Genomic DNA, 27318 nt, shown 5'->3' on the forward strand with positions numbered 1-27318 from the left:
TACATAAAATAAATAAATCTTTAAAAAATTTAAACCCTTTTATGTATATAGGTGTTTTACCTGTATGTATGTATGTATGTATGTATGTATGTATGTATGTATGTATTGCTACACATGAATGCCTGGAGTTCTAAGAGGCCTGAGCAGGGTGTCAGAACTCCTCAAATGGGAGTTACAGAAAGTTGTGGGCTGCCATGAAAGTGTCCCCAGAAACACAAAATTTTAAGTGTGGAACGTGATGAGTTTTGGCAAATATTCATGACATTAAGATAGCCCCCAACTTTTGTACACCTTCCAGTGAACATAGACACTTATTTATAAGGTGAAGTGCTGAGCTGTGGGTTAGAGGCAGTCTTCCCTCTCAGAATGCCACTTCTGTGTCAGCTTAGCAGGCTGCTGTGGTAGAACATCTGGACAGAGCCTTTGTTTCCCAAGGCTGCTCTAGACAGGTCTGCCCTCCTCAGGGCAGGTGGTAGCTGGTTTGTCAATGTGGCTGAGGTTTCACTCCCTGGCCCCTCCAGGATTCTCATCTGGACCTTCCTCCTTGCCCTTGGACACATGGGACCTCTCCTTCTGGTCAACCCCCCATCTCTCCTTTCTGGCTATGCAGACCCACTTGTGAAGGCTCCACCATGTAAAAGGGACAATATTTTTAAAGTATTCATTTTATTTTGGGTTTAAGATTTAAAAAAAAAAAAGATGTATTTACTTTATATGTGTGAGTACACTGTAGCTGTCTTCAGGCACACCAGAAGAGGGCATCAGATCTCATTACGGATGGTTGGGAGCCACCATGTGGTTGCTGGGATTTGAACTCAGGACCTTCAGAAGAGCAGTAAGTGCTCTTAACGGCCGAGCCATCTCTCCAGCCCCCAGTTTAAAATATTTTTTAAGTTATGAATGTTTACCTACATATCTGTATGTAGTGAGGGCAAGCAGGCAAAGAGCAAAAGCTTTCTTCTTCTGCTTCCTTTTGTGTAGATGGCCGCTAGAAGGCATGGCCCATATTTAGGCTGGGTCTTCTCCCCTCACTTGAGCCGGTCAAGAAAGCCTTCACAGGTATGCCCTGTTGCTTGGGTTTTATTGGTTCCAGATGTAATTAGTTCCATGATTAGCCATCAAAAACTGTAACTCCACACCATTACGTCCCCCTCCCCGTCCCCTCCCCCTCCCCGTCCCTGGCAGTCACCATACAACTCTCCCATTTTGCTCCTTTTGATGGCTTTAGCTTTGTCCAGAGTGCTTGTTGTCTCAAATGTTTGTTTTTACACGTAATAGCCAGGGTTCTTAATTATACTTACTACAGAAAGTAGGCAAAAGTTCATCTACTTTCCGATAAAGTGTTTGAAGTCGATGCTTTGTTTTCTGTCACTTAGAAAGGACTCGAACAAATTAGTCTTGCTAAGGTTTTAGTCTTCCAGAATTGTCACATTTTATAAGAAAATACTTATTTTCTTTAAAAGATTTTTTTTTTTTCATAAGAGCGATTCAGCTTTCTGTGGTCTGGAGTACTGTGTAGGTTTGGAAACAGCATGGTAGAGAAAGTGAAGTTGAGGGCTGAGAGTCTCTCCTGGGTTTTGGAAACCCACCTCTGGGCCTTGGAGAGAATCAACTTCAGACCCCACCCCCTCTTGGTGAGAGAGAACCATGCTTTCTGCCTGTGGCCAGAAAGAATTGCTTCAAAGTCTTTCTGGGGCAGTTGGCAGACTGCCAGAGGGGAAAGGCCTGAAAACCCTTGGTTAAATTAACAGTGTATGTTCACATTTTGCCGTGAGTTGTGGAAGGGTCTAAGCCAGCAGAATTGGTTCCATATGTTTAGCATCTCCAGTCTAGGCATGACTATTTGCAACTGAAATGAGGCAGAGCAGATGTTGCTGTTGTGGAAATACTCCCTGCCCTTGGTATGTGTACACCAGATCCTGCCGCGTTCCTCACCAGCGCCTGGCTCCTGCCATCGGAAGATGCATGGGATATAGCTCCTCTTCATGGCTGCTCCAAGGCCAGGCCCTGAAACCCTTCTCATCATGCCTTCCTCCATCTCCCAAGGGACACCCGGTCAAACCTGGGCTTATCCAAGGGGTGGTCAGCTGCCACGTGCATTCCCCAGAAAGAGTCCAAGACAGTTTAATCAGGAAAATCACTAGAAGAGATTTTTCAAGATCTTGGTGCCCAGACTGTACCTCAGGCATAAAAATTTAAAAACCTTCCTTGAAAGACTCTGGTGTTCTGCCAGGCTTAAAAATGTGGTAAGGGGGTTGGAGAGGATAGTGAGAGTTTGCAGTCAGAGCCTGGAATGTTCTTTATGGCTGAATTGGGACCTCTCTACAGAGAGCGCCTAGGGGCTGGGGTCTACTTAGGAAACTGATATTGCAAAGGATTTCTGCTGAGAAGGAGCCTAATACCCATGTCAAAAAATAAGAGGTACCCTAGAGACATCTCGGGGGTGACACTTAAAGCCCTGTGGGTCAAGGGGTAAACATGGTTCTCTCTTCTCCCTTCTCCTTTTTAAAAGCCCAAAGAAATGCGTGGGGCAAGGGTGGTGGGGTTGTCATTCTGGTAAGTTCTTTATACTTTGGTCAGATCTTTGGGGCCCTTCAGACACTCTGTGAATGTGTGCCATAAAGCTCTGGCTCCAAGTAATCTCATATGCCAGATGGTGGCTGTTTTCTGTTGCTTAGTTGTAAAAGTAGTGTCTCATCTGACATATTATGTACGCCCTCTGGGTCAGTGTGAAAAATCTGGCCGGGCCAACACTGTGCCTCACTGGCTACTTTACTTTCTTCCCACTGTGTGGGGAGCTCTGGATTTTTGCTCTCACTGGGGGTTTTTTGCCTCCTGTTGAGCTACAGCTGTGACCTCTTGCAAGAGCATGTGACCACTGGCCATTTACTCCCCTCTTTTCAAGCCATCAAGCCCCATTCCCATCCCCCCCGACCCATCTACTGCTGAGGAGGTCTGGGGCTGTACACTTATACACCAGCATAGCTCCAGAGTCTTTAATCTCTCAAATGGCCTTTTAACTGTTTCCAGGGGTCCGAGGCGGTCCATCTGGTGAAGTTAATGATTACTATGTACAGTTTAGAACTGGTCAGGACAAGTGATCTCTGACTGAAGGTTATATTTTTCCGACTCCCTTTTTAGAGACAGCGCCTCATATATCTCAAGACTGGTCTCAGATTCTCTCTTTCCAGCCTAGAGTAACCTTGAACTTTTGTTCCTCTTGCCTTTCCCTCCTCCTGAGTGCTGGGGTTACAGACCTGTGCTCAAAGGATCAGTTGTAAGCAGCGCTGGGGAGCAAGCTCATACAAGGCTAGCATCTGAGCCCTACCACTGTCACCAGCACATGAGCTACACCACCAGCCCCATACTGTTACTCTCTTTTAGTTCAGAATCCTTTGCATTTGCATAAACTCAGACTATACCAAGCAGAAAAATTTTGCCTTGTTTTTACCAAAAAAAAAAAAAGAAGAAGAAGAAGACGAGGAAGAGGAGGAGAAGAAGGAGGAGGAGGAAGAGGAGGCCACTCAGTTCCACAACTTGGGGGTGGGTGCACGCAGAACGGGAGGTCAGTGACCTGGCCTCTTCTTCTGAGGAAGGCATATACAGACCACATGTTCCAGAAAGAAGCTCCTGTGGAATATCATGATAACAGATCATACCACAGGGAGGCCACAGGGCTGAAAGGAAAACACAGCGTGCTGAGGCAAAGCATCCTGTGACCCAATCATGGTACATAGGACCCTGTACACCTATGGATTGAAAACCAAGAACACCCTAGAGCACACAGCTGAGAAGGAGTAGAAGGAGCAGCCCACACATTCCACAGCCTGGCATTTCAGGCTCACTCTTACTCCATCATCTGGCCTAGGAGCACTCTTCCCCGATCCCAGCATTCCCTGCGGATTGGGATCATGGTATATAAATAACACCCCAGGATGAAGGCATAAGGAACAGGCTCACTAACCAGGACACTCTGCCCTACAGGGCTGCTGTTTTGCTCAGCCCACAATTTGGAGGGACATTAGATCCAGAAAATCTATTTGATGTTCCCTACCCACTGCCCCAGGGCCTTCAGTGTCAGCTTCCTTTTTCTACCTTGGACTATGGTCACTGAGCTTCAAGAGAATTAAAATGAGGTTCCTGTTAGAAAAGTCATGTAAAGGCCAACCCAGGAGAGACAAAGATCCCAAGAGCCAAGAGCTCAAAGGGTACTTTCCCTGGGATTCATGGCTGTCAGTACTTCGCACTGTCCCCAGTGAGTGCCAAAGCTTGTTTTCTCAAGGCATCAGAAATTGCTACTTCAGAAGACCACCAGGCCAGAGTTCAGAGGAAGGCCAATGAGCCTACCTCAGGTAGGATGAGGAGAGTGTATGCCAAGTCTGGTCTCCATGGTCCGCTTTTCCTCTGGGTATCAGAGAAGTTAGAGACATCATAAATGTCAAGGCAGTAGTAGCAGAGGAGGTAGGCTTCACCTCTGAGAATAGAACTGCTAGCTAACCATTGAGCATCCCTGCATGCTAGTCCTCACACACTGTGCTCACTGAACATCCTTGGACTTAATTGTGAGTTGCATTAGTTCATTATGCTGGCATGGAAATTCAAGGCCAATCTTGAGCCTTCACAAAGTCCCTGAGTGTCTGAGCCACTGCAGATGTGCGGGTGACAGAAGCCTGTTCTGGAGGCACAGCAACAGTCCCATCATTGTCCTCTATGGTGGTCTGAATAGGAATGGTTCCCATAGACTCAAGTGTTTGAAAGCTTGGCCCATAGGGAGCCAAAATATTAGGAGGTGTGTGGCCTGGCTCAAGTAAGTGTGGCCTTGTTGGAGGAAGTGCGTCACTGTGGAGATAGGCTTTGAGGTCTCAGATGCTCAAACTACACCTAGTGTGGCAATGTCCTGCTGCTGCCTGACCATCAGTAAGTAGCACTCTCAGCCCCTCCAACACTATGTCTGCCTGCACACTGCCATGCATCTGGCCATGATGAAAATGGACTAAGCCTCTGAACTGTAGCCAGCCTCAATGAAATGTTTTCTTTTATAAGAGTTGTTGTGGTAGCTAGGCTGTGGTGGTGCAGGCCTTTAATCCCAGCCAGCACTTGGGAGGCAGAAGCAGGAAGATTTTTATGAATTTGAGGTCAGCCTGGTCTATAGAGTGAATTCCAGGACAGCCAGGGCTACACAGAGAAACCCCATCTCAAAAAACAAAACAAAACAAAACAAAAGACCAAAAATAAAAAATAAAATAAAAAAAAATGAAGGTTGCCACAGTCATGGCATCTCTTTACAGCAATGAAACTCTAAGGTATCCCCTCTCAGGCAGGGCAGCATCAATGCCTGACCTCCTTGTCTTCCATGTCCACTCTTTAGAATACTGTACAATCTCATGCCCATATTCCATAGATGTTCACAGTGTGTCGGAGCTAGACCATGCATCCATCATTCAGGACTCTGAGGAAGCCACAGACAAATATGTTCAGAAAAACAAAGCAAACCCACGTGGAAAGTGAACGTCATACCCAACCAATTTAGCAACTGGGCCATTAACCATTGCTCACCACATCCCACATGTCTGTCCCTATGCTGAGCAATGGGGAAAGGTGATGAGGACAAAGTCTCTGACTGTAGGAAGCCACCATGTGGATTCTAATTGAAGCTAAGTGAGGCTTGGAAACACAAAGGCACTGGGTAGCAGGGCTCTCCTCTCTGAAGCTGGGACTATGTGGTGCTGTTCAGCAGATGCAGATGCTGGAACCGCTGGGCAGCCTATCTTGGAACTGAGCTAGCCAGAGACCATGCATCCAAGGGTGCTTGCTTAGTAGCATACGCTATGAATGAAAAGTCACATTTCCCACAGCCTGCTCATTGGCCACACAATAGAACACCCTTGGAAGAAGTGGGTGGGTGGGGTGATTTCTTCAGCATTCATCCAAGTCACAGCCAGATGCAGCCTGCCCTTCCACACATGCTGTGTGGGGAGGACTAAATTTGCAGGGAGCTGCTGATGTGAGTTTTCACTACAGCTCCCAGCTGAACATTCAACAGTTATCTCCAAAATGGGAGTCATCTATCAGGCCCACATTGGCATGTTAAGGACATGCCAGGGACAGTTTTAAAGGCTCATTATAGAACGTGTTCTTTTTGTCTGATCTCATCTTCCCACCATCAGGCCATCAGAAATACAGGATTCTACTACTGTAGCAAATTAAAGAGGGCAATAATGGGGGCATTCTATAGAGTGCCAAAGTAGTTAGAGAAAGGGAAACCTGGCAGCTTAGAGTGTACTTTGAAGACTGGAAATTGGACTCAGAGAGTTGAGTGCTTGCCTATCGTACAAGATTCTCCAGTTCCCCATAAACTGGGTGTGGTGGCCCATGACTGTAGTCCTGCATTTAGGAGGTGGAAACAGGAATGTCAGACGTTCAGGGTTACCCTCAGCAACACGTCAAGTTTGAGGCCAGCCTGAGTTACATAAGACCCTGTTCAAAAAGAAAACAAAAATGTATTGTACTAGTATACTGACCTTGGGTACCTAATCTCAGACTGTTTCTGTTTTGCATTCCCACTCCCTTTAGCCACACTGAGGATAATGCATTGCTCAACTGTAGGGCACCGTTTACACACACGGTTGACACTGCAGCTGCACCCCAAAGTTGTACACTCCACATCTCGAAGCCACAAAGAGAGCCCTGGTCCCAGTATTAAGCCTGAAAGTCAGCACTTTTCAAGTACGAGGCAGCAGAAGACTTTGAATATCAAAGGAGAAAATAAGAAAAATCATAGCTAATCTTCACTGATTACTGTGAGCCACACATGGTAATCTATAACTCCTTTATTCCTAATAGTGGCCCCGGAAACACCAGTTTTGCCACCCCATTCTCCCTGGGAGGAAGCAATGCACAGCAGCTCAGCTCAGGCTGCTGTCTCCCCATAGCTCCAGGACCCTCTGCTGGTCTGCGTTTTGGACACACAGATGCCTTACTTTTTCAGGTTGGACTATGGGAGCAAATGTTGATGCCCAAACATAGGTGCTACAAGTCAATATATCCAGGCAGCTTCTGGACCGTCACACGTGGAGATGAGTTGTCTTCTGGGCCATCTGGAGTATGGAGAAAGTACAGGCTCAGTGCAAGTACTGCCTGACTCAGGGGTGGTCCCAGAGATGGGGAGTCTTCCCCCGACTCACTTAGCAGCTTGTTTGCTTATAACAGCTTGGCTCATCTAAAGCTGAAAGCTACAACAGCCCCAAATTGTTATAAAAGGTTATCTTGCAGGGTTGGGATTGCAAAGTAGTTTCCATTTTATGTGATTTTTAAAAAAATAACAAACTAGTGGTACCTTTAAACTGGAAGAGCTTGGTGTCAAGGAATAAATTATGTAATGGAAGTTAGTACCTATTTCTTCCTCTTTTAAGTTTTGCCTTCTGAGAAAGAGACTTATATGTAACTGAAGGAAAACAATTACTTAGACAAAATCTCTGACCCCTTGGTCCCATGATGCTTGAAAAACAGAAGAAACTGCAGCAATCTCTGCCCACAGTGAGGAAGTTCAGTCTTCCCTCTGAAGGTCAGGTGACTGGGTCTGCTAAAACTAATTGCCAACAGTCATATTAGCAACAGAAAAAGTATACGAGGGGCTGAGGACATGGCTCAGAAGATGGTAAAGTGCTTGCCTGGCATTTATGAGGCCCCCGAAACAATTCCTAGCACCACATAAAACCTGGCATACCTCTAGCACTCAAGAAAATAGAGATGGGCTGGAGAGATGGCTCAGTGGTTAAGAACACTGACTGCTTTTCCAAAGGACCTGAGTTCAATTCCCAATAACCACATGGTGGCTCACAACCATCTGTAATGGCATCTGATGCCTTCTTCTGGTGTGTCTGAAAACAGCGAAGTGTACTCATATACATAAAATAAATAAATAAATCTTGAAAGAGAGAGAGAGAGAGAGAGAGAGAGGGAGAGAGAGAGAGAAGAGAGAGAGAGAGAGAGAGAGAGAGAGAATAGAGACAAGAGAATCAGAAGTTTAAAGCCAGCCTAGGCTATGTAAAGAGTTTGAGTCTAGCCTGGGTTACATGAAACCCTGTCTCAAAACAAACATACATTTATCCATATTCATAAATACATGGCTGATGAATATGCATATAAGTGAGGTGCACCCAGCCTCTTGAAGAAAGTAAAGGAGAGTACTTGGGTTTTTAGGGGCGAGAATGAATGAATGAAGAGAACAAACAATGGATGGCCTAGAGCAAACTTCCTCTGGGCTTTAGATAAGAGGTCTGATTCTAAGCCCTTCCCTATGAAATGATTTCACTCTGATTTGGTTAATGAGAGTCAATTAAAATAATGGGGGAAGTGGTGTCCTTCCAGTGATTATAGATCTATTTAATTAGATAAAGAGTGGTAAACACTGGGCAGTGTTGGTGCATGCCTTTAATCCCATTAATCCCAGCACTCAGAAGACAGAGGCAGGTGAATGTCTGAGCTCAAAACCATCCTGGTCTATAGAGTGCCAGGAAAGCCAGAGCTACACAGAAACCCTGTCTCAAGGGAAAAGAAAAAAAGAAAGAGAGAGAAAAGAAGAGGAGAGGAGAGGAGAGGAGAGGAAGAAAAAGAAAAAGAAAAAGAAAAAGAAAAAGAAAAAGAAAAAGAAAGGAAAAGAAAAAGAAAAAGAAAGGAAAAGAAAAGAATGACCTCCTTGGTAGTAACTCCTCTTCAAGTACTCTCAGTTTCAAACCCAAAGCCATATATTTAGAATACTGTTTTCAGAGCCCCAGAACCACCCCAGAGGCAAAGATGAACAACATAGAGGCTTCAGAGTGCTGAAAATAAAATGTAGTGTTCAAGGACACCACCTATATAGAACAAAGAACATATCAAGCAGATTTTACTTCTGTAAAAGGGAGCATCACTTCCTTTGATTAGCAGTTCATCCTAAACTGGAAGGGTTCTTCAAGGGTTTGTCCAGATAGACTGGGGAAGTCAATGAATCCCTGGGGATGAACTGTCCACCTATGGTGTTTCTACTTCTCTGAGAATCTTTTCAGTCTAAGGGAATGAAGTCTTGACTGTTCTTGGCTGGGGGACAAGGCCCCAGACATATGTTGTAGGTCTACAACACTAAGCCTGTTGCCATGGTCATGTGGAATCTTAATGATGAGAATGTAGGGGTTTAGTACCACAGGTTGCTCTAGATAATTGAATTTGCTGTCCTAAAGTTTTGGACTAACCTATAGGATCTGTAATAGTTTGAATGAAAGTGGCCCCCATAGGCTTATATATTTGAATACTTGATTTCTAGTTGGTGGAACTGTTTGGGAAGGATTAGGAGGTGTGGCCTTGTTAGACAAGGTGTGTTTGTAGGGGTAAGCTTTGGGTTTTCAAAAGATTCTTGCCATTCCCAGTGGATTCTCTCTGCCTAATATCTGTGGAACAGCTCTCAGCTGTTCCTTTATTCCACCATCATGGACTCTAACCCTCTGAAACTATAAGCTCAAGTACATGTCCTTTGGTCTTAGTGTTATGTCACAGTAGTAGAAAAGTAACTAAGATAGGATCCATCAGCCTTTAATCAGTGAGAACAGAGTGTTACAAGTGAACATACAGGGCTCAGTGATTCCAGCTATTATCAGTCCTTCAATGACAGGTTTTAGTCCTGACCTCTGTTCTAAGGACATGGAATACTGTCCTGCCCTTACTGTGTCTCCCAGGGTTTATAGAGTGCTAGGAACTGGAAGGCTCTTTTGGATTTCTCTATATTCCTTCTTATACCAACCCTTGAGAAAATATTCTTTTTACCCATGAAGTCCAGGGGTTTAGGGAAGCTTGGCTCTGCCTCGTGGCAATTGCTAGCCCCACGTCTAACTTGGACATGAAGCTTCACCCTACTAGGTGAATCCTGGCCTCAGGTACAAATGAAAGGTTTTTCTAATTACTCTTTCCTGGACTCACATTTTGGCTTCTTAAAAACTGAAGCCCGGGATTCTCCTTTTAACACTAAATGAGTAGTTCCCTCTGGAAATAATTTGAATCCAGAGGGTTGTATACAATGAGAGGATCTACTTGTACCAGAGTTAACCAGGAGAAAATTTCTAGTTATAAACAAGTATAACTAAATATAACTGATATCTTTAGGCTGTTGATAGAACCTTAATATAAAAGAGCCCTGATGCCTCTACTCCTCTTTGAATGCAATAAGGAAAACCAGCGTACGCAGGATAGACACTAACAGTGCATGTATAGAGCTGGAGCCCTGAGAACTGGTCTGACTGGTCTACCACCCCTAAGGGTCCTCTCATAAGGACTTAAGTTTACCTCTTATAGAGCTGACCTCAGCCCTAGTTAGTGAGACATTAACAAACCCAGTTCCTTCTTCTCTTGGGGGAACTTCCCTGTGGGGAAATAAAGTCAGGAGTTTCTCCTGGAGGATCAGAGGGCAGGTCAAAGTTTAGAATTCTCTTTCACATTGTTCAGTTTCTTTTCTTAGCTGGGACAGGGAGGGGTAGACGGAGTGAGGTGGGAGAACTTCTGGCCTAGTCAGAGGGCTCAATTCCTCTGCTGTGTTAAGTCAGTCCGTCCAGGCAGAGGGGCTGGAGCGTATCCCTGAGGAGCTGGTGGGTGAGCAAATCCTGTCAGCTTGATTGTTTGGATCAAGTTGGGACTGGTCAGGGATAAGTGGGAAGCAAGAGATATTGTCTTTTCAGGAACCTCTGTCATAGTTCCTGGCTTCTCATTGGATAAAGGAGCACAGGTCTATGCCCTCCAATAAATGGCATGGTCAGTTTCTTTTTGGGAGATCAGATAAACTCTTACAATTAAGGTATTCAATTAAGAGCTGAGAGACTCACTTTGAAGTATAAGGATAGGTTCCTTGGTCCAAATAAAACCATATCATTCAGTTTTCTTGTTGTTTCTATGTGTTAAGTTATTATATTATTTAAGCCTAAGTCTTAATGGACTGTCTGGGAGAATCTATCCCTTTACTTTCATGGAGCTCATTTTGGCCTGATTATTCCCCATTCCGATCCCTAACTCAAGAATCCCTGAGAGGCTCAGCATGCCACTCCTCACTGTCCCTAAGGGGCAGGTTTTTTGTACTCCAACTCTGCCACTTCACTCAGCTCCATCTGATTCCCTTGCAGGACAGTGTTTAAGGACCTCTCGGTGCTAGGTAGATTGGTATAATCCCATGATTGCATCCAGAGGCCTGGCCTGCTAATAAGCCTTATGAGACCCCTGAAGAGTTATAGAACTGTGGAGGGGGCTCCATGCTCATACCCTACTCAGTTGTTTATCTCATTCACACTCAAACAACCCCTGAAGGTCCCAACCACTAAGGCAATACTTTGACTTTGGTTTATGTCGATCTTGGATAGAGTTGCATGGTTGCCTTTGTGCACCGGCCCTTGTGTTGCTGACTTCTCTGTCATTACTGATCTAGGGAATATCAAACACCCAGCTAGAGGGCCACTGCCATGGGGCCAGCCATAAGATACATTTCTCCAATGACATGACTCTGGCCTTCTTCGCAAATGGAATTAGAATCCTGGATGAGCCCCCGAGTTGTTGGAAATAAAACATGGGGGCCCAAGGACCCTCTGATCCTGCACAAAGAACACATGGACATGCTAATTATTCTTTTGATAGAAAACATTTGGGTACTTTATAATTGTGTTCCTCAAAAGTTACAGCGATAAATAGCATCCTTGAGGAGGTTGGTGGAAATGCATGACCACAGAGAAACAGCCCATATCAGAGCAGGACTGGATGGAACCCACAGACTAGAAAGAGCATAGGCTTGGCTTGTGAATGAAGTTTGTTTGGTATGGCTGTATGTAAGGAGCAAAGAAGGGCCTCTTCTCTAGGGTCCCACTGATCACCACTCCTTAAAATAAATTAACCCTCTCTTTGTGACACACTCATCTGTCTAGATGAATGAGCTCAAGGCTAGCCCCCAGCTGACCCATGAAGCCCAATGCCATTCCCATGCCCATGAAGATTTCAAGCGAAGGAAGCATAGAGTCTTTTGATATTAGTGGATTTCAGGGTTCAGTGGGCACCTCCTGAGGGCTTCCAGGCTATCAGGTCCCAGAACAAGGAATCAGAGACACCTGGATGGCAACAGAAGCAGGACCAGATTTTTGGGGGAAGTGATATATTTCCAAGAAAGGAAACTGAGCTGAAAATGATGAAGTAAGAAGAAAGTTTAGAAGCTCTAACAGCCACCGCCACGGCCACATTGTGCAAAGGGTGGGGGTGTTTGTGTCACATCAGGCTTTTGGGGTCATTTACATAAGAGTGGGCTTTCTCAAGCATACTGTGATATCTATGTCTATTATAGAAATAAGGGGCTGAGAGATGGCTTAGAGGTTAAGAGCACTGGCTGTTCTTCCAGAGGACCTGGGTTCAATTCCCAGCACCCACAAGGTAGCTAACAAATGTCTGCAACTCCAGTCCCAGAGGATCTGACACCATCTTCTGGCCTCCATAGACACTATACGCACAGACATACACACAGGCAAAACACCAATATGTATATAAATTTAAAAATAAATAAAAATAAGAAATAATGTGCTTACCCAGGTAAGAAATGACTATACACACTTTGAGATTAATTAAGGGAAAGTTCTTTCCTTAAGTGCCTGGTTACCTGGTGCTAACGCCCAAAGAGTTAACCCCAACAGAAGATTTCATTAGCTTATATAAGATATATACTATAGCTCATGCATTTTCCATGCTCTTCCATCCTTAAATCTCTTTTGGGTCCCAGCCTCAGGTCCACTTCAAACAGTTTAAGTGGAGGCAGGAGTCTGAAAGTCTGGCTACTTAGGCAGATAGGAGATTTACACAGTAAAGGTATCACATATTCCCAGATTTATAAGTCTGCCAGTGTCGGTCTTTTTCAAATAGTTGTTACCCAGAGTCATTTTGTCCACCGCGCAGAATTTTTTTTTTCTGATAATAGCAAAGTGGACTTGATGGCTGTGATCCTATACCCTGCACATACCCCTTAGAGATACATATGTGTTTGGTATGAGAACCAGGTCCTAATGGTAGGTCATAAGTCACTGCCATCTCCTTTGTTGTAGGAAGCAGAGCCTAATGGCTGGTCAATCCCAGTGAATAAACATTTACATCCTAGCGTCCTAAATTTCACTTATCTCTAGCAGGCCTGGTTATGGTAGTACTTACCTTTGGGTATTTTGGAAGCAGAACTCAACTCCTTTGGTCAAATTCCACTTGTATAACTTAATCCTTAGCTGATCTAGTGGTAATTCTTTATATAATACCAATTCTGTAATTTAAGTTTCTTCTATATCAGTTCTATACAACTTCACATCACATGTCTCATTAGCATCTTAAATGTCTTCCCGTGTGTTTATGTATGTGTGTGTTTTAAGAGGTTTTTCTTTCTTTTTTTTTTTTTAAAGATTTATTTATTTATTTATTTTATGTATGTGAGTACACTGTAGCTGTACAGATGGTTGTGAGCCTTCATGTGGTTGTTGGGAATTGAATTTTTAGGACCTCTGCTCGCTCCAGTCAACTCTGCTCACTCAGTCCCTGCTTGCTCCGGCCCAAAGATTTATATATTGTTATACATAAGTACACTGTAGCTGTCTTCAGACACACCAGAAGAGGGCGTCAGATCTCATTACGGGTGATTATGAGCTACCATGTGGTTGCTGGGGTTTGAACTCAGGACCTTCAGAAGAGCAATCAGTGCTCTTACCCACTCAGCCATCTCACCAGCCCCCAAGAGGTTTTTTTTCCTTCCTTGAATTTTCTTCATATAGTGTATTTTGACCATATCATTTTTAAGACTTATTTCTTTAATTTTTGAGATTATAATGTAATTACATTATTTTCCTCTTCCCTTTCTTCCCTCCAAAACCTTCCCATTTATCCCTCCTTTCTATCTTTCAAACTAAGGAGTGCGCACGGCGTGTGTCACTCTCTGTATGTTTCCAGGGCTGACCATTTGGTATTGGATATGCAATGGGGTGCTCTCCCTGGGGAAGACTATTTCTCCTGCTTTTCAGCATTCCTTAGTTGCCTACAGTTCTCTGTACCGGGCTGAGAACTTATGAGCTTTTTTGAATCCATGTGAGCATGTCTATTGGTGTGTGTGTGTGTGTGTGTGTGTGTGTGTGTGTGTGTGTGTGTGTGTGTTAATGGCATGAATCATAGGTTACCCTCTGGGCCTCTGAAATGCTCTTGAACCTGAGGTGTCTGTTCCAGCTGGCTCCTGTCTGCCTTGTTGGAGAAGAGAGGGTGCCCTTGGCCTACAAGTGTTTCTAGTAAACTAAGGCCCGTGGTACCACATCCTTTACCGCCTTGCTTTCCTTTCTGGACTCTTACGTTGAATCTCTTGCCTCCCATCTGACATCCATCCGAATTTCTAGGAGGAATTTTGAGAGTGGACCCCAGAGTAAGAGAGCCAGGTAGAGTGGTTCCCAAAGAGGTAAAGGGTGTCCTGAGAGGTTGCTTGTGGACAGGAGAAGTGGCCACAGCTGAACAGTAGACACGTAGCCACAGTGACGAGGCATAGAGGAAGCTACAGGAGAGGTCCCCAGGTCCTTCTTGTCCCGCTTTCAGACTTCTCACTTCTCTTCTTCACTAGCCACCTGAGTGTTTCCTAGACACTCAGTGTGGAATGCTATTTGTAAATTCAAGCTTAACTGGTGTTTATCTTAGTTAATTTTCTACTGATATAAGACACCATAACCAGTGCAATTTATAGAAGAAAGACTTTGACACGAGTTCATGACGATTATGGCAGGGAGTGTCAGGCAGCAGGTAGGCAGGCGTGGAGCTCGAGCAGTAGCTAAGAGTTTGCATCTTGATCCACAAGAAGAGGGCAGAGCCCACTCTCAGTGATACGCCTCCTCCAACAAGGTGACAGCTCCTAATTCTTTCCAAACTGTTCCATCAACCTTGGGAGCACACGTTCAAATAGACGAACCTTTGAGGGGTTCATTCTCATCAACCACCGCAGTAGCCTGTGTTTCTCCTTCCTCCCCTTCTCCTATCTTCTCTCTTTTCCCATCTTCTCCTCCCCTCTCTTCCCTTTCCTCCCTTCTCCCCCCCTCCCCTCCCCTCCCCTCCCCTCCCCTCTGCTATCCTGTCCTCTCCTTCCCTCCCCTCCCATCCTCTCTCCACCTCTGTTCCCCATCTCTTTTTCTTTGGAGACAGAGTCTCACCATGTAGCCCAGAATTTGATATATTGATCAGACTACTGTCGAATTCACATAGATCTACTTGTTCCTACCTCCTGGGTGCTGGGATTAAATGTGTGTACCACTCATCTGGCTTGAGTTTTGTTTGTTTGTTTTAATTTTAAAATTACATTTATTTCTTTTGTGTGTATATGTGGAGGTCAAAGGCCAACTTCAAGAAACCAGTTCTCTTCTCCTCCTAGGATTTTGGACTCAGGTGGTTAAGCTCAGCAACAAGTGACTTAACTCACTGAGCCCTCCTGCCAGCTATGGCTTAATCCTAAGCAGAAGTCACAATGCTCCCTATCACCTACTATCAGGTCCCCAGCAGGTGAGATATTCTGAGCAGGAGGTATAGCGCCCCACCCCCACCCCCCACCCCCACCCCAGTAAGGCCCCGTGCTCCAGGGCACTGCAAGATGCTAACCCACAGCACAGAATGCTGGGCTGTGTCTGCCTTACTCACTGCTGCAACCATGCATTACCAACTCATTTGAATGAATAGCAACCAGCAGAGAATGTGTGTTCCTCAAGTGCCACTCACAGAAGCTCAAGTGCAGGGACCATGAGCCTCTATTTTTAGAAATAGTTGCAGGCCAGATGAAATAAAAACATCTCCTGCCTCATTTGTGTGGGCATGCATTTGCTAGATGCTCCAAGTCTGGCGCACAAGGGAAACTTTCTTTGTTGGATGCAAAACTTCAAAACTTGTGTCTTTGTAACCCACAGTGGCCATTCCGGTTGTCTGGCTGAGCAGATGGGTAGTAGGAAAGGTGACTTTAGGCCCCCGTATAGCTGTCCCTTTCCTGCTAGGTTATGTATATAGAACTTGGATGGAGTCGCCCCTTGACAAAAATTGTTAGAGAAACTTTATTGTTTACATTTTATGTACTTGGTGTGTGTGTATGGGAGGCAGTGCTCATCCTGCTGCACTCATGGGGAGGTCAGAGGACAGTGTGCAGGAGTCAGTGCTCTCCTTCCACTGTGTGGGCTCTGTGGATGGAACTCGGGCCATCAGCTTGGCAGCAAGCCCTTTTTACCCACTGAGCCATCTCACCAGTCCAAGAACTAACGAACTTTCTTCCGCCCTTCTCCCTTCCCCTCCTCCTCCCTCTTCTTCCCTCCCTTCCTTTCTTTTTCTGTTATTTTTTTTCTTTCTTTTTTCATTTTTTTTCCAGAGAGGGTTTTTTTTTTATGTAATAGAGCCCTGGCTATCCTGGATTCGCTTTATAGACGAGGCTGGCCTCGAACTCACAGAGATTCATCTGCCACTGCCTCCTAAGTGCTGGGATTAAAGGCGTGCACCACCACACCAGACAGAATTTTCTTAGGTATCCTTTAGCCCTGTGGTTCTCAACCTTCCTAATGCTGTGACCATTTAATACAGTTCCTCCAATTGTGATGATTCCCAACCGTAAAATGTTATCATTGCTACTTCATAACTGTAGTAATTTTGCTTCTGTTATGAATCACCATGAAAATGTTTTTGGAAATGGAGTTGCCAAAGTGGCAGAGACCCCACAGGTTGAGAAATGATGCTTTAGAAGGCAGCAAGTACACAGAGTGAGGATAGTCGTCAGATGTGCGTGTCTGTCTATCAGGATGCTCTCCCAGCCTTGTCTTTTGTTAAGGCGCTAAGAACTGAACTGGGGGTCCTGTGCATGCCAGGCAGGTGTTCTACCACTGAGCTACATCCCAGCTCTTGACTCTTTTGAGACAGACTTTCACTGTGTGGCTCAGGTTGGCCTTGAGCTCTTGACCCTCCTTCCTCAGCCTCACAAATGCTCGGATGACAAGCATAGGCCTTTATACTCAACTTCTTGTTTGTCTTTTCTGAGGCCAGTGAGGATGCTCTGCCTCACTGGCTGTGGACTAAGCATCTGAATTGTTTTCTTTATCACCTTAAAGGCTAAAACTCCAATCTTCTGCTCTGCAGGCACTGCCGAGAAGTGGGAAGAGACCGAGCTAGATCAGCTATTTTCAGGGCCTTTACCAGGGAGACTCCCAGTCAACCACAGGCCATTCTCTGCTCCTCACTCCAGCCGGGACCAGCTGCCACCACCCCAGACTGGAAGATCACATCCAGCACACACAGCCGCTCCCCAGGTGACCTCCACAGCATCAAAGCTCCTACCTCCTGTTGCGTTTAATCACACCATTGGACACATAGTACTGTCGGAACATAAAAATGTCAAATTTAATTGCTCCATCAATATTCCTAACACATACCAAGAAACAGCTGGCATTTCATGGTGGAAAGATGGAAAGGAATTGCTCGGGGCACATCATTCAATCACACAGTTTTATCCTGATGAGGAAGGGGTATCAATAATTGCATTGTTCAGGTATGTATTCTTTCTTTCTAAATGCCATTATGCTAATACCACCTCCAAAGCAGAATCCTCTAGTAAAAATCACCCTTGTTTGTTTGTTTGTTTGTTTGTTTGTTTGTTTGTTAAGCAATCTTGATCCCTTTAGAGTGTGGAGAAATAGTTGACCTGAGTTGTTGATTTCTTTTAATTGAGCTTACCTCATGGTATCTGCTGGCTAACACCCTCTGAGGGTTTAGAAGGCTGCTCCCAACTCATCTAAGGCCAGTACTAAGTACACCTTAGATCCAGGGGCTACCAGAGAGTGGGAAACAGTGTGTATGAATGGGGGGAGGGTATTCATGTTTGTGCCTGTGAGTGTGTGTTTGTGTGTGTGTGTGTGTGTGTGTGTGAGCACGTGTTCATTTTCAGTTCTGGGGATAGAACCCAGAGCCTTGAGCATGCTAAGTATATATTCTACCTCTGAGCCATACTCCAACCAAAGAGAAAGTGGTCTTTTCCTATAAACAGGCTCTCAGGTAGTCCAGGCTGACCCTGAATATGCCATATAGCTGAGACTGGTCTTGAATTCCTGATTCACCTACACACTGAGGTTACAAGACTGTATTAAGAAAGTGCTTAGAGGTTTTGTTTTTAAATTATTTAATTTATTTTATATTATGTATGTTTGCCTGAATGTATAGACATGCACTGTGTATGTGCCTGGTGCCCTAACAGGCTAAAGAAAGGTGTTAGATCCTCTGGAACTGGAGTTACAGACAGTTGTGAGCCACCATGTGCATTCTGGAACTGGACACCAGATCTCTGCCAGAGCAGCATGCACCCTTAACTGCTAAGTCATCTCTCCAGCCCCAGGAAAGTAGCTTTATAAAGGACCATGTAGAGAATGCCAGCTCTTGGTGAGATGGCTCAGTTGGTAAAGTGCTTGCCTTGCAAGTGTGAAGACCTCAGTTCAATCCTCAGTCTGGAGATGATGTATTCCAGTTCTGGGGAGGCCGAAGACAGGTAGCTCCTTAGTCTGACTCACCAACAAACTTAACCTACTTGGTAAACAGGTATGCACATATGCACACATGTACACATACACACACACACACACACACACACACACACGCATGCACACCACACACACACACACACACACGCACGCACACCACACACACACACACACACACACACACACACACACACACACACACCACACACACACACACACACACACACACACACACACACACACACAGGTGCACATGCACACACTTCGGACAACGTCAATGTTATCTAGTGGCCATGGGACCTTTAAAACAGTATAGCTGTCCCAGTCCTGATTTACCCTGCCACTCACCATTTCCTGGCTTCTTTCGGCTGCATCCAGTTCTAGGGAATGAGACCGGCTGTCAGCCACAGTTTCAATATTCCTTCCATTTTACAAGGTAAGGTTGATGAGTTAGGGTTACTGTTATCAGCCAAGGCAGGACAGGCATCTGGAATATTCTATATTCCCAAAAGCTGAGCCATCATTTTCTGAGGTTGTAGACTGTGGAATTTTCTCTTCTATCTCTTCAATTATTTCCTGGTTTTAATTTTTTATTAGCATGTATTAATTATGCATATTAATGAGGTGCCGTGTGGTATCTACATTACATTCGGATCGAGCCAGGGCAATTAGTATTTCCTCTTCCTTATCATTTAGAGCTCATTTCTTCTAGATCTTCATAAAATATATACTAGGTTGTTACAAAGTTAGTCCACTGTGCTGTGGAACACCCAAATGTATTCCTTTTACAGAACTTTGGCTCCTGTATCTGGCCTCTCTTTTTCCCACCTCCCCCCACCACACACACTTCTTAGCCTCTAACAGAGTTCTATATTCAGATTGACGTTTTTTAAACCGGGGGTAGGGGGGGTGATCTTTATGTTTTGCAATTGAAGAACTGACTTGGCCCGTTGTTCCTAAAAGCTCAAAACGAGATGGGAACCACTCAGAGTCAAAGCGAGGCCTTTTTTTCTGACGCCTGCACCAGAGTGGAGTGGGACGTTCTTTGATCTGTGTGATGTTTTTCACTTTCTCTGACCTGACCCTTGGCACGATCCCCTATGTGTCATGCCTTTAGGTGAATCATTTTTGTTTCCTTTTCAGAAAGCAACCTCACAGTTCCCACAGTCCTGATGACTCTGGTCGGGATTTAGTTTGTCAACCTTTCCACTAGTTGTGCTTTGCTTCCGGGCGAAGAACAAACTTCTATGATTCTCTTGGTTCATTTCACTCTGCTGAGGTCTATAGAGCTGCCCTTCGCAGACAGTGGCTCTGACTGTATATTTTTTTGCATTTACTACAGAAAGCAGATGTTTAACATAAACAAAGCTTACAAAGAGAAAAGGACAACATTCCATAAGCACCTAGTGTAGGTTGGGTGTTTAATGACCTAGAGAAATGAACAGAAGTGTTGCATAGGTCAGGTGTCACTTGAAGAGAGCACAACCCTGCTGTTCCAGCCATCCATGTGACTCTGGGTCAGCTGCCACAGCTCCCTGGCTTTCCATAGTGATGGGCTTGGACCACATGATGTGATTTGTAAAATGGTCTTTTAGGCCTGGGAAATGACTCAGTAGGTAAAGAACTTGGCATAAGGACCTGAGTTTAATCCCCAGAACACACTTTTTTTTTTTTTAAGCTGAATATGGCGGCATGCACTTGAAATTCCAGCCCTAGGGAGGCAGGTCCCTGGGGTTTTCTCACCCAGGCTCTGAGCAGGTGCCTGCTGTTTTTGAGGTAGGAGTGCATAGACCCTATGAGCCAAGCTTCTCTACACTTGGCCTTCTCTGGCCCCAGTTTCTATTGTTACCTTTTTATCCCACTGCTCTTGGTAACAATTAAGATGGGCTCCAGAGACTGGAGAGATGGCTCAGCAGTTAAGAGCACAGGCTCTTAACTTGACCCAGTTCAGTTCCTAGCACCTACATGGTGGCCTCACAGCCATTGTTACTCCAGTTCTGAGGGATCTGAGTCCCTGGTCTGGTCCCCAGGGATATCAGGCGTACACATGATACACAGATGTACATGCTGGCGAAACACCCAGACACATGATGAAGAGGGGGGTAGGGAGGAGAAGGAGAAGAAGAAAAGGAGGAATCAAGTGGGACATGGCAGAGCATGCCTGTAATCTCAACAGTTTGGAGCCCGAGGCAGGAGGATCTCATGTGGGAGGGCTGCCTGGGCCACACAGCAAAGAAAACCTTGAGCGAAGAAGAAAGGGATGGGAAATGGAATCAAATATGAAAATAAGAGTACAATTCCTTTAGCCAAAGCACCATGGGCAAAGTTATTGTTAACCACAGGATCTGAGGGTCATGGTCTTGAATCACAGTCACAAAACTCTTTGCCCAGAGTATCCTTCACTTGGTTATTCATTGCACCCTCTTGCAACAGGCGAAAGCAAGAAGCCTGGCAATGGGTCTTTGCACTGATTTATTAAATTGTATTTTCTTTTTGCTTTTGTATTTGGTAAACTGCATGTAAAATTAGTAACTACTTAAACCCTGTGTGTGTGCATGTGTGTACGTGTGTGTATATGTGTTAGTGCATGCATGTGTATATGTGAGTATTTGTGAATATGTGTGTGTACATATGTGTGTGTGTATGTATGTGTGAATGTGTGAATGTGTATATGTGTAAGTATATGTGTGAGTGTGTGTGTGTGTATATGTGTGAGTGTGTACGTATGTGTGTGTATATGTGTGTGAGTATGTGAGTATATGTGAGTGTGTACAAGTGAGTATGTGTGTATGTATGTGTGTGTGTGTGAGTATGTGTATGTATGTATGTGTGAGTATGTCTGTGTATATATGTGTGTATATGTGTGAGTATGTGTGTGTGTGTATGTGTGTGAGTGTGTAGATTCCTAGTCCCTAGAATGTGCCCTTCCCCTACAGTAACAGTTATCTACCGTCTCTGTCTATGGGTTTCACAGCTCCAAGCTTCTCACTCATGCAGAGTCATACTGTACCTCTGCCTCTTTGCATTTCTCTGAAGAAGACTTGAAGAGTTTAACTGCTCCTCAGGAGACATTTCCCTGTAGGCCAGCCCAGCATTGGCTTGCTGAGGGATGGGGATGCTGGCTGCTAGGAGACTATCTTAGGGCAGCCCAGCCACCACTGCCCTGGAGCATGGGCTCCCCCAGTGCCAGCCCTGCAGCTCTGCCCAGGTGGTTCCTGTCTAGACGCTGCGGCTCAGTCTGGACCACTTCATTCAGCCTTCTTGGTCCAGACGTTAGTATTTCAAAGGCTGATGGGATTTTCATACCTTGGGTGGAGAGCGATGCTAGAGCCAGAACCCACGGTCTGGGGCTGTCCTGTGCTAGTGTTCGGCAGCAGAACTGCATCTAACCACTCCCACATGATTTTTTAAAGCACCATGAGCAATTATAAATTTAGAAATTAAAATATATTATGTAAATTAATACCCATAAATGCATTAAGTAAAATTAACAAAGTATGTACTTGATAGACCTAAATAATGAATATACTAAGCCATAACTGGGAAAAAGCAATGATTAATAAAGCTACACATAATATAGTAAATTATACATAATTATTACATATATTGCAATTCATTGGCATCTGTGAAGTATTTTGTAATTGGCTGATCATCTGGAAAAGCATTAAATGCAGGCAATGTTTCATATGGCTTCATCAAATTTACCACAGGAAATAATAAAAACAAAAACAAAAAGCAGGGGAGAGATGGCTTAGTGGGTAAGGAACTTGCCACCATGTTCTGTGATCTGAGTTTGATCCCTGGAACCCACATGGTTGAAGGAAAAAACCAACTCCCCAGAGTTGTCCTCTGACTCACACTCATGCTCTGCAGCACATGTGCACACATATATGCATACACACCTCCACACCCACACACACATACATACATACCATACACACACACATACATACCACACACATGCTTGGACACAAAATAAATACATAGACATGGAAGAAGAAACCAACCCCTGAAGCAATGCATTTCAACTGTTGAAAACATTTCCCCTCCATCCCTGCCCCTAGTCCCTCCTTATGGGGGGCCGAGGTCACCCATCCTTAGGCATCTTTTTGGAACTCTCAGTCCACACGCACTCCATCCTGTACATGTTTGCATGTGTGCCCATCCCCACAGTGCTGTGCCAATGCAGTATTTGTTCACAGCAGTGGTAAGAATCAATACCCAGGGTTCATACTTTTTGTGGGTATGGAAGTTATAAATCTAGCTGAATCATGTACTGTACTCTGGAATATTCTACCTTTCTGTTTCCCATAACTTTTTTTTTTCTTGCTAGCTTGCTTAGTTTTCAACTCTGAAAGAAAGCCCTGTCTCTACTTCCTCTCATGGTCATGAAACTGTCAGGACTGTGCTTTGCCTCACAGTCCCTGTCCCTGATTTTTGTCTTGGTTCCCTGCTCAGTCCCAGGGATTGAACCCAGGGCCCCAGGCCTGACAGACAATCGCTTCTACCCTCTGAGCCATTTTGCCTGTCTCCAATGCAGCTTTTATGTATGTTGTATAACTTGCTGATTGTAAACACACTGCAGAGGTGGAAAGAAGGCAGTAGGAGCCAACGTTGCTTTTTTGTTTTGTGACGAGATCTCAGAGTGTACTTCATCATGCTCACCTCAAACCCACAGCCCTCCTGCCTCAGAGGGCTGAGACCACAGGCACAGGCCTGTGCCAGCTGGGTTGGACATTTTCCAGGCGTTCCAGCTGGAACATAAGCAAAGCAAAGCTAAGATAACTAATAACAAAAGACACATTTCTATGTACTAGTGCTGGCCTGACCATCCCAGCAGAAAGGAAAAAAGGAGACAGTCCCATGTCCCCAGTCTGTGCCTCCCTCCCCAACTCACCACCACCTGAGCACAGAATAGGTGTCTGAGGTAAAGGCAGTGATGCTTGCCTTCCAGAGTGACGGTTTAGGTGGGGCTGGACAGGCTCTGGTTAAGAGCACCAAGTTTGGTTCTCAGCACTCATGCTAGGTAACCCACAACCACCTGAAAGCCCAGCTCCGTGGTGTCAGCAGCCTCTTCTGGCATCTGTACACATGTGAGCATACATGTGAGCATACATGTGAGCATACACGGGGTGGGGGGTGGAGGGAGAATAAATCTAAAACAGAAAAGATAACTCGGACACCAAAAAATTCCAAACCAGACAAGAGGATACCGGCCCTCTGTTTTCACAGTTGCAATTTTAGGCAGTCAGGTGAATATTCTGCACAATACTTAGAGACCAGGCAAGGTAGAAGCAGGACCTAGTTTCAAGGCCATTTGGGATATAGAACAATTGCTCAGGATCTTGAGATCTATGGAATTCCATAATTGTAATGACAACCAAAAACTCCTCAGATTTCCAAAACTCTCCAGAAGGAGAATAACCAAAGCCATGGTTTAGAAGCCGCCATGGTAAGCAAGACACCTGATAGTACGTGTATTAGAGATTCAAAGATGGATGAAAGCAAGAGATGTGAGTGCAAGAGCAACCGTGTGTGTGTGTGTGTGTGTGTGTGTGTGTGCGCGCGCGCGCGCGCGCCCCCGCATGCGTATGTACTCTCGAGCACACACTAGAGAAAGAGAGGGAAAGGGTCAGTGAATTCATACTATAGTAAACATTAACGAATCTGAGGCCAGCCGGGTGTTGGTTGGAGACCCTGGCAGACTGCTGCTGACCTTCCTCAGGGGACCTCAGTCTGCAGCTGATTAGAGGAGACCCACGCATGCTGGGGAGGGTCAACTGCTTTACTCAAAGGTTGCCAAGTTAAATGTTCACAGCATTTGGAACATATTCTTACAGCAGCATGTAGACCACCAAGTACTACAGCCTGGCCATGTTGACACAAAAAGTTAACCACATGATAAGTGTGTTGAAGGATCTTCTATTTCTATAATGGGGACTCAAAAGATAGTCACTGCAAATTTCTTTTTGTGTTCTCTTTGAAGCATAGCCAGTGTGCAGCGCTCAGACAATGGGTCGTACTTCTGTAAGATGAAGGTGAACAATAGAGAGATTGTATCTGATCCCATATACGTGGAAGTTCAAGGTGAGCCCAAAGCCATATCCTGTTGCCGGAGAACAGGGTAGAGCCTGTGTCACATGTCTCCTAAATGACACTCTGGGGGTTTGGTCTGTCACTCTGGGGGTTGGTCTGTCTGTTTATAATTCTGTAAACCTTATGGATCCATTAGTGTTGGAATTTTACAAGACAATTCTCATTTTTACTTTAGAAAATGATGTAATAATGGGCTCTTGGTGTGTGTGTGTGTGTGCACATGTGCCCATGTGCGTGTGTGCACGAGCCCAGAGGATTGTGCATGCTAAGCATTTGCTCCACTATGGGGCCTTTATTGCCTAAGTGTTGCTAAGAGGTGCCACCTTCCACAGTGTCCTTGGCAGCATCGCCATCTTATTACCCCTCTGCCGCACCTTCCACATCCCATTCCCACCAAAAGGCTTTTCCAATGCCCATTCCCTTGTGCACATGAACTTGATGCCCAGGACCACTGCAGAAGGCTTGAGAGAGGGGGGAGGAAGGGACAAAGGAGAGAGTGATACTTACAATGGGTAAGAATGGAGGGAAGAGACAGAAACACTGCCCCTCGGATGAGAATCATAGGGACCTTTGCTTTGGACCCATTCCAGACTGGACAGCTGATGCCAGGATTATGTGGGCATCAGTCAACAAGAGGGCATCCCTACATTTGGAATTAATCTTGTAAAATACAGTATTTAATAGACAACTTACTTATCAGGATCCCAGGAAAGTACACAAGTTGGAGGAAAGTCTGAATCTTGAAAGCTTTGAAACGGAAGAAAAGAAAAAGAATCCTATTATCCTGTGTGGAACCAGATTTGTGAGACACGAGTTTATAAAACCCATGATTAAGTGTTGGGGCTAGCCAGCTTGCCCTGGTAAAATTTTGGGCATGTAGTCCAAACAAGTAATCATTGGCTTTCTTTGAAAATTCCCCAGCTCCCTTGTGGGCCAGATTTTGGAGTTTCAGTAGATTTTAGGATTATAGCTATAGAACTTTGCTGATTATGTCTTCAAGTAACAACTGCTTGCTATAAACGCTTTAGTTTTACACAAATACATGTGTGTGCGGGTGGTTGGGGGTGGACTTCAGAGTCCAGAAGAAGACGCTAGAGCCCTTGAGCTGGAGTTATGGTAGTTGCAAGCTGCCTGATGTGGCTCCTGAGATGAACTTAGATCCCCTGGAAGAGTGGCGAGCACTCTTAAATGCAGCCATCTTCCCTGCTTGCTCTGCTTGTTTTGGTGAGAAATACGGCCAACTTGCCAACCAGTGCCAAGCCCTTGAGCAACAAACACCTGATTTAAAAGCCGGCTATGGATTCCATTCTGGCCAAAGCAGATGAATCACCACTCACAGTGCCTAGAAAAAAAAGTGTCCTAGAAAGCTGGCTGGGGATAGACTGGGAGTCAGAAACCTCTGCCCTCTTTCTTACTCTACTTGGAGGTGACAATTGGCTATGTCAGACCTGGGGAAACCCCCGATCCCTGTCTTTAAAGCTCTGCTTCTGGTTAAAGCATACTCTGCCCTGCTCTCTCTGCAGGACTCCCTTACTTTATTAAGCAGCCTGAGAGTGTGAATGTCACCAGAAACACAGCCTTCAACCTCACCTGCCAGGCCGTGGGCCCTCCTGAGCCCGTCAATATCTTCTGGGTTCAAAATAGCAGCCGTGTTAATGAAAAACCGGAAAGGTCCCCGTCTGTCCTAACCGTACCTGGTAAGTCTAAGCATTATGCTTATGTATTGCATGCATGCATGCATTCATGTGTTTCTTCCCCTCTAACTGTAAAGGTGACAAAACTTTGGTGCCGATTGCTATACCCCAACAGTGGTCAATCAAGAAGGGCAAAAGCAGGTATGGGAACACTAGAGAGGAGTAGGTATATTGGAAAGGAAGTGGGATGTCCAGTTGCCTCCCTTGACAGAATCTAGCCCAGGCATCCAGAGCCCTGCTCACATCTCCATGGCACTGTGGCCTTGCCTTCCTGGCAGGAACTACCCTATAGAAACACTAAAGTAAAGACCTAATTGAGGTTGGATGCTAAGAAAGTGGATCGGTCACGGAGCACTGTGGCAGGAAGTTTGTGAGTCATGGTGGGACTGCTGGTGAATTGACATTCCATGGTCATCTTGATCTCCATCCAAACCAGAATGCCTTGGCTGTGCTCCTGCTCTTGGGCTGCCACTGAAGTTTCCGGTGCCGCTTAAGCCAATGGGCTCCTCTGTGGCTCCCCTGGTTCCCATTTCTGAGCTCCATCTGATGATGTGGCCATGCTCCATCCTTTCTTCCTTTCTCATGCATTCAGCGAGTGTTCAGGAGGGTCCGCTGTGTGCCCGAGGCAGATCTAGGCCTGAGGTCTCAGTGGTGGACGTTTTAAAAGGCACATGATCCTGGCTGTCTTCCCTCTTCACTGCATCTTCTTTGTTGTCAGGCCAGTTCTGAACATCGGGTGCCCAGCTCAGTCCTGGCCCAGCTCCTTTTCCCTCCGAGGCACACCCTCCTGGCTGAGTTCCTCGGGCAGTTTCAATGCCATCTGTGGGATGGCTGCCTGGAACTTTATGTCTTGGGCCCTGCCCTCTCTACTGAGCTCCCGCTCCTGTGTCCAGCCGTCTCCTTAGCTTAAATACTTGTTGAGTGTGTGTGCCTTTTAAAATGCAAGTCGTTCCCCTCAATCTTCTGCCTCAGAATTCCCCCTT

At 45.3% G+C, this 27318-nt stretch overlaps 1 protein-coding gene across 2 annotated transcripts in view, besides 1 other annotated feature; it reads left to right on the forward strand.

Annotated features, from left to right (window-relative positions):
• Mertk (MER proto-oncogene tyrosine kinase) overlaps positions 1–27318 on the forward strand; it is a 104248-nt gene that overhangs the window by 13117 nt on the left and 63813 nt on the right. For both annotated transcript variants that reach the window (NM_008587.2, XM_006498860.3), the window contains exons 2-4: positions 17155–17563; positions 24532–24632; positions 26165–26338. In NM_008587.2, the coding sequence (NP_032613.1) occupies positions 17155–17563; positions 24532–24632; positions 26165–26338 (684 nt within the window). The remainder of the gene's footprint in view (positions 1–17154; positions 17564–24531; positions 24633–26164; positions 26339–27318) is intronic.
• Positions 144–3788: an enhancer, noted in NCBI's record as "VISTA enhancer mm1476". NCBI's record gives its function as "enhancer in: dorsal root ganglion[3/4] | limb[3/4] | branchial arch[3/4] | facial mesenchyme[3/4]" and the evidence as "EXISTENCE:transgenic organism evidence [ECO:0001131][PMID:17130149]".

Source organism: Mus musculus, chromosome 2, assembly GCF_000001635.26.
Source record: "Mus musculus strain C57BL/6J chromosome 2, GRCm38.p6 C57BL/6J".
In the NCBI taxonomy this organism is placed as follows: domain Eukaryota; kingdom Metazoa; phylum Chordata; class Mammalia; order Rodentia; family Muridae; genus Mus; species Mus musculus.